Here is an 8,375-nt window from a genome sequence, read left to right as displayed (position 1 = left end):
TACAATGTGTCACTAATGGTTATTTTAACGTATTTATAATGTAAAAGTTCAGGACAGGTGATTTTTTGCATCACTTTATGAAAGGGCACTTACTTATTTTGCCAATAGAGGTCAGTCGTGTTTAATGAAAAAACATCGTTTCTGTAGAAAAAAAAAAAAAGCTTATTTGATGAAAAAAATCCTTCCTTTTGATCATTGCTCATAAAATATTAGTTAAAACATATTATGACTTTTGCAAAGTAGATGGAGTTTCAAATCAAATGTGTCCAATCTGTGCATGTAATGTGAGAACGTGTAATTGGCAGTGACCGTTCGCTCTCACCTATAACGGATAGCATTTGACACTACTAGAGCAGGAAGTGCACTCGAGCGAAGGGACTGGGAGTGGCTTGAACAGTCTACCTGACTCTGAGAGCTGGACTTTGACTGTCTGGGGAACTTAAAGGAAATAAGAAAAAAACCAAGAGAACAACTTTGCAAGGTTAGTGAGCAACTTAAATGAAAAGAGCGTTGACGGCGATGGGCAAAACATTGTGTACGAACTGTTTGTTTTCATATTACTGTCACATCAAATTGTTAATTTAATAGTTAAGTCACTCATTAAAATCACAAAACGTGCAATACATTCCAAAGTGTTGTAATATATGGACATGCTATTAATTAAAATACATAATTTTATATTGAAACTCTTTTATATGCATTTATGTAGACTATGTGGTGTTTTGAGAGGGCAAGTCTGCGCAGGTACGGTTATGTGCACGCGCATTCCAGTGCCTCCAGAGCGTGTAGATATTCTGTCGACGCAACCTGCTGCTCTCGAGGATTTCATAGTGCAGTCTACCTAGTGTTTATTTCGTCTTTAGAAGTGTTTATGGATGTCAGTTTCTTAACTAAGTATTTCACCCTTTGATAGGTGTTTAATTACAGCAAGTCAGTACAGTACCTCAGTTTTTGTCCTGTTTTGGATGAGGATTCAGGAAAACACACACAATTAAATAATTAAAGGCTAAACTTTATATACTATAAGTTGATTATTCCATAAGGGATGATTGGGAAAATGTCATATATATATTGGGAAAATGTCATATATATATATATATATATATATATATATATATATATATATATATATATATATATATATATATATATATATGACATTTTCCCAATCATCCCTTATGGAATAATCAACTTATAGTATATAAAGTTTAGCCTTTAATTATTTAATTGTGTGTGTTTTCCTGAATCCTCATCCAAAACAGGACAAAAACTGAGGTACTGTACTGACTTGCTGTAATACTTATAAAACTATACTTATAAAAGTGTACTTTAAAAATGTTAGGCATAAAATTAAAATTCTGTATTTTCCTTATTGTTTTAGAACATAACATTGAAGTTCTTCTTCCAGGTAATTGAAAATGCTGTTTGCGCATACAGCGCCTTCCTTGGGCTAGTTCTGTTTTGTGTGCCCTGTGGCTCTGAGCTAGCGTTAGCCTGCAAAAACTGTAGCCTCCAGAGGTCAAATCCCACATACTTGTTATCTCTGTTATATTAACAAGTCGTTCTGGTTGCTACACTAATGTTTTCATCTTGTTTTTAAGTAACCATACTTTAAAAATAATGTCAACTTTACTTATGTGACACTTAAACTTTAGTCCTGTGTAAACAAATGATTAGTCACTTAAAATAAAGGCCTAACTGAAATCAAATAATTTTTTTTCTTTCTTTTTAATCCCCCTCCCATTCATGACAAGATTTTGTAACATTAACCACAATGGGTTATAGCCTTATTAATCTCACACAATTTAAAGAAACAGAGCAGACACAGGTTTTGCACACACATGCATGCATTGCACAAGACTGTTTCAGTTTCTTGTGCACAAACACAGATAGCATGGCAGTCCTGCTTGAGTTTTTATTTTTTATTTTATTTTTTTTAGTAACCTTACTTCTAGGAATTCATTGCCTCAGGCAAACAAAACAAACAAGTCAGACCCTAATAGAGAATATGTACAGATACAGATGCTCACATACATGCATTCATAAACCTCCTGTAAACTAGAATCTTGCTGTGCCTTTAGATTTTATGTCAAACCCCCTTTGACCCCACAATGCAAATCAATAATCAATATTGTATCAGCTCTGTATTCAAGAAAATATAATCACATGGGTGTGGGGACAGAGATTATTTGAGACAGAAACACAATCAGTGTGAGCAAACAGTGTAACTTTGGTCTTATCAAATGGATTTTGTAGGATGTGGACGTATAACATCCATTTTGAATCTGCTTTTTTCAGGTTCTCTAATAATGCACAGTTTAGGGGTATGGGTAGCCTACCATATATCAGTTATCAGCCGATTTTAGAGTTTGTTTATTTAGTAATATTTGTTGATATTGTATATTTAATTATGCATGCTTATTTCCCTTATTTTTACATGTAGATCATCTTTGCCATCATCTAACGCTCACTTAAAAAGTTAATCTTTAAAAACACTGTTAAATGGTAATCTTTAGCAAATCTCAAAATGAATATCCTATTGTAATTACAATTCCTATTGTAAAAAGCAGTGTCTTAATTTTTTAAAGCCTTAGCACATGCCACAAATGTTTCATCTAACTATAAACCCTGTTCTTACTACCAGATGAGATGATTGTGTAATGGTGTGTGGATATCTTTGAGGACGTTACTTGGACATGGCGAGTGATGCAAGCACCCTTTCCTGGAAGGTACCCACACAGGACTGGGATGGGGGCATCAAAAGCCCTGACCTGGGTCCTGTTGGAGATGGCGGCCCTGTGAAGATCATCAAAGTGTGCTTCAGTAGCAGCAACAACCTCAGCAAAAACTTCAAACTGGTCAAATGTGACAGTTCATGGCAGATCAAGGTATACATACACTGTCTTTCAAAAGTTTGGGGTTTTAATGTTTTTGAAAGAGGTTTCTAAAAAGAAATTTCTAAACTTTCTAAACTTGAAATTTTTTGTATCATTAGGGGCCAAGCACTGAAGATGCGTAGGCACCTATTGAAATTGTTAGTTTTCGTATTATTATTCTTCCGCTCTGGAAATCTATAGAACCATATGCTAAAAAGTTGTGAAATTTGACACACTGATAGAGGACAGTATGATAGCAAATTTGGAGTCTCTAACTCAATCCCTCTAGCACCACCACCTGTCCAAAATTTCACTCATATTTATGCTAATAACTTTTAAACCATAAGGGTTAGAAACAAAATTATTTTTCTTGGGATTCCTTGGCTTGACAATTCGATTGCACCCTATGACGTCATTTTCCATCATGCACATTTCCCTGGTATTTTTAATTTATCCAAAACTACTTTTTTTAACTGCTGAGACCTAGGCCATTAATCCGATTTTCACGAAATTTTAACCAGATCATCTTCAGACCATGCCGACAAAAAGTTATGGAATTTAAGTTGATTTCTCAAACTGTTTTCGAAAAATGTGCAAACAAATTTTACATAGCGTTTGCGAAAAATAGACATAATGGATATCCTCAGTGCTTTATCGTATTCAGACCAAATTTGGTACATGTCATCACAAGCATTACCTAAGGCAACATGCAGCGTTTTGGCGCAGTGCCACCTACTGGTCCGGAGGTATGAAAAATGGTTATTTTTGCTTATAACTTCTTAACGGATTGTCCAAAAATCATAAATGTGGCCTTGTTGGATTCGGGGCATCATGCTGAGTGGAATTATATGGAATTTTCCCATATAGGCCATTTTGTATTTTGGGCTGAAATGCTGTATTTTATGAACGCATTAGCGTATCGTCACAAAACTCAGTATGGCTCAGTAAAGTAACTCAGCACGCTGCCCTGAATGAGCCTGAGATGTTTCAGATCAGCGCAGATTTTTTTTTGTTGGCGTCTCATCGTAGATTCAAATCTACAAATCAAAATGTCTTGCATTTATGAAGAAAAACTTGAGCACCAAAGGCTCTACCGCTATGCTCAATGGTGTCTTTGGGTGGATTATGACTATTTGTGATTTGGTCTTAGTGATTTAGGAGTCCTCTTGACTACTCCTAATGTTTCACAGATTAAGGAGCTAGTTTTAGCGCTAAAATGCTTTGTGAAATACTCTTAGAGCAAAAATTTAGGACTCCTAAAATTAGGACTGACACGCCCATTATTTTTAAGAGTTTCTCCTAAATCGGCAATTTAGGAGCTACTTTTAGCCTTAAGATGTTTTGTGAATATGGCCCCTGAATCCTTGCCGAGTCCAGCAATACCAAACATGCTAGGTTTTGCCTTGTGGTTTGTGCAACGTGGTGATTTTAGCGCTCAAAAAACTTTTGCGAATATCTTCCGTTAGTCCAATCGAGACGAAACCAGCATAGGAAACATGGAACCATAGTTGGTTAATTTAATGTTGTAGCCAAAATGTCAAAATTTTGATAGGAAGTGGCAAAAAAATCGAATCAAAGTCGCCCATGGGTCATTTTTTATGTTCTCATACATATAAATTCCTATAACTCCGAAGCAAAATGAAATATTTGAACCAAATTTGACACACACATGTATGTATGGCGTTATTTTACTGTCATATGTCGAGAGCACATTATTGTGACGCGAGAGCATATCAATTTAATGCGCGAGCACAAATCTGTCCTCGCGCGCGGATTTCCTCTGCTCTCGCGCAAATCTGTCCGCTCTCGCGCGGATTTCCTTTGCTCTCGCGCAAAACCTGGACGAGCGCTCTCAAATATACAGTGCTCTCATGAACTGCCTCTCCTCTCGCTCAGATATTGCGTGTGCACGCTCAAACTGTTTCCTGCGTGCTCAAACGTGTCCTGTACGCTCAAACTGCACATATGCGCTCATGAATCTCTCTGTGCTCTTGCAGAAATTAATTTGCTTTTGGATTAAATGCTGTCAAAAGTTATAAACCAATCAGAAGAGACGACTGATCCATGAAAATGCTACGTGGAATCTTATTGGCTGAGAGTGAACTGCGCCTGGAATTCTTTCAACAAAGATATATATTTTATTTCTTTACAATTTAATAATATTTATGAAATGTAACCTAGTCTAACTGTATCACATTACAGGTCAAACCCCGATTTATCTAAACAAACAAACAAACAAACAAAAAATTTTACTTAAAGTTATAGTGGTCACACGTTTTGTTTTGAAATTTATATAAAAAATAGGTAACATTTTACAATAAGGTTTTTATTTGTTAACATTAGTTAATGTATTATCTAACATGAACTAACAATGTGCAATACATTACTGTAATTATTAATCTTTGTTAACGTTAAAAAAAACCGCTGTTTGTTGGTTGTTTACTTCACAGTGCATTTAATAATGTTAACAAATACAACTTTTGATTTTAATAATGTATTAGTAAATGTTGAAATTAACATTAACAAAGATTAATAAATGCTGTAGAAGTGCAGTTCATTATTAGTTAATGTTAACTGATGCAGTTAAAAATTGTTAACGAAACATTACCAACGAATATCTTCTGATTTAAGACCAAACAAGATCAGGGTCAAATCATCATTCCCTTAATACTTAATGTGGAGATCACATATACCACCATAGTCAATTTCTTTTGAGGTCTTGTATAAAACATGACATACAAAAATTCCTAAGCTCTTATGTATGCACGATTAAGCAAAAGAACGCAATCTTGTTGCTAAATGACAACGATTCAGGTATGTCATTAAACCTTTGAAATTACGATCATACCAGAATATTTAAACTTGCTTTTGCATTGCAGCCGAAAGCAGTGGTCATGTAAGCTATATGTTTTAAACAGCTTCACAAAGTGTTTTCAACAACACACTATTGCTACATCTGTGTTGCAAACATTAAATAATAATTGCAATAACAATTTATAGTCTGAATATACACTGATTTCAGCAATAAATGACCTTTGAAACTAATGTTATTACACTGTTCTGCCAGTAGCTGGTGACCAGTGACTGTTAAAATGTATCAGATGTATCAGAATCATTCATTCAAGAAATTCATTTAAAAACACAATCATGTCTTCATTAATTTCAAACAATATTGTAATAAATTCATTTAAATAATACATATTTGTTAATAGGCTTTATAAACATTTTACACATTTCTAAATAGACTAATTTATAACATTATATTAGTTGTTTAATCTTTTGTTTTTAATTAATGTTTAATTTAATGTTTTGGTCCATGATATTGGCTAATATGATGGTTTTGGATAAATTGTTCAGTGGGGTTTGACCTGTAATGTGATGGAGTTAGACAAACAAGCTTATTAATATAGAAAACATCCAAGCATTTTTATTAATATTATTAAATTGTAAAGAAATTAAATATAAATTTTTGTAGAAAGAATTCCAGGCGCAGTTCACTCTCAGCCAATGAGATTCCACGTAGCATTTTCATGGATCAGTCATCTCTTCTGATAGGTTGATAACTTTTGACAGCGTTTAATCCAAAAGCAAATTCATTTCTGCAAGAGCACAGAGAGATTAATGAGCGCACAGGTGCAGTTTGAGCACGCAGGAAACAGTTTGAGCGTGCACACGCAATATCTGAGCGAGAGGAGAGGCAGTTCATAAGAGAGCAGTGTATATTTGAGAGCGCGCGTCCAGTTTTGCGCAAGAGCAGAGGAAATCCATGCACGAGCAGACAGATTTGCGCGATAGCAGAGGGAATCCGCGCGCAAGAGCAGAGGGAATCCGCGCGCAACTCAGTATGTGCCATTGGCACCATGCTCTGAAGGTACTAAAAAGGTTTTGAGACAGCGCCTCCTTGTGGTCAAATGTTATAATGAATTTTTAAAAATGCTAATAGCTTTATGTAAATGTAGCCTATTGTAATGAGACTGTAAATAGATTCCATGGGTCATTCTGTGCACATTGATGCCAATATTGCCATAGTCAGACAAACTTCCTGTCCGCCTTTTTACATTTTCTTTATAAACATACTTTTTCCTCCTAGACCATTGGTCCAATTTTCACCAAAATCAAATCATTTTCAGACCACTCCTGCAAAAAGTTATGGATTTCGTGTTGATAGACAAAACCATTTTCATATACCACAGCTTAGGGCTGGACGATATGGCCAAAATTTATATCACGATAAAATTCTTAATTTCGGTCGATTCCGATATCGATATGAACTATATAATAGCCTCAGAAAAACTGCCAAGAACGGCCACAATGGATGTCTGTACCTACAAACGTTTGAAAAATGAATTTGCCAAATCTATGAAATCTCTTCCTATAAAACTATATAATATTTTAGAAATAAAAACAGTACAAATAAATTTATGTTCAGCTTTTATTTGTATTTAGCCTTCATACAAACATAAAAAATAAACATAAGACTCACTCACTTTAATAATAATATCTTTAACATTAAACTATAATGTAGGCTGATTTTATTATCCTTAATATAGATTAAAACAAAAGTGCTTCAGCCAAGATAAAGATTGTGAACAGTAAAAACAGAAAAAACTGTGAGAAACAACAAAAACACATTGCTGGGGCAGGGACATTGTTGAGTGTTGATGCTCACGATTCGGTTCGTATCACGGTTTTAGGGTCACGGTTTCGGTACGTGCTATTAGCACATACCGAACCCGTGACCATAAAAATAGGACTACTTTCACATAAAAATAAAGAAAATAAGAACAAACAATCAAACTACAAGCAACGTCACAAATAAGTACAATAAAGCAAATATTCAAATAAATAAAAAGTGCTTTTCAGGTTTTCCAGGTATCTAACAGTAGCTTTCAGGTACAGAAAATGGATAAAGTAATCAAATATAAAATAACACTGCATATTATCTTTACTGTATAAAATAAATAAAGATGAATCATTATTGAAGTTACAAAAACTATTCAGTCAAGAGCAGTGAGTGATTTCTTTATTTGTTGTTTGATTTAACATTAAGTCCCTTTAAGACATGCACAATCAAGTAGCTACATATTACACATGCGATGTCTTTCTCGACTGTTATACGTTCACTTAAGACATAACTGACTATGTTTGCTAGGATACTTGACAAGACGGGCATGTTGACATAATTTTTGTATGAATTTGTCCGCCGAAGCGCAAGACTTGAAAGAGAACTCAGTATTTGCGCGCTGACTGGAATAAGCGTGTGCGCGCTACGGATGAGCGCACACAAATCTTCTCACAGCGCGCGATCTCTCTTTCGCGTCTTGTTCTGTTTAAATCAGCAAGGCTTAAATGAGTTAGTTTAAACAGATAGCAACGTGTGCTGTTCAGGTCTCACCTGTATCAACACCCGGGTGATGACGGCGTAAATGACTGGACATTAGAGCAGAAGGCACTCGCAGTTAACAGTTTACAAAGAGTGACTGTTTTGTCCACGCTTTC

General features: G+C 35.0%; 1 protein-coding gene across 1 annotated transcript in view; it reads left to right on the top strand.

The window, feature by feature from the left end:
• The first annotated feature begins 356 nt into the window (after positions 1–356).
• Positions 357–8,375, top strand: part of ptk2bb (protein tyrosine kinase 2 beta, b) — a 34,736-nt gene continuing 26,717 nt past the window's right edge. Inside the window, exons 1-2 of the mRNA XM_067383586.1 lie at positions 357–481; positions 2,645–2,888. Of these exons, the coding sequence (XP_067239687.1) occupies positions 2,697–2,888 (192 nt within the window). The 5' untranslated portion in view covers positions 357–481; positions 2,645–2,696. The remainder of the gene's footprint in view (positions 482–2,644; positions 2,889–8,375) is intronic.

This window comes from Chanodichthys erythropterus, chromosome 4, assembly GCF_024489055.1.
Source record: "Chanodichthys erythropterus isolate Z2021 chromosome 4, ASM2448905v1, whole genome shotgun sequence".
NCBI classification, from domain to species: Eukaryota; Metazoa; Chordata; class Actinopteri; order Cypriniformes; family Xenocyprididae; genus Chanodichthys; species Chanodichthys erythropterus.
This window is presented reverse-complemented; position numbering and strand designations above follow the sequence as displayed.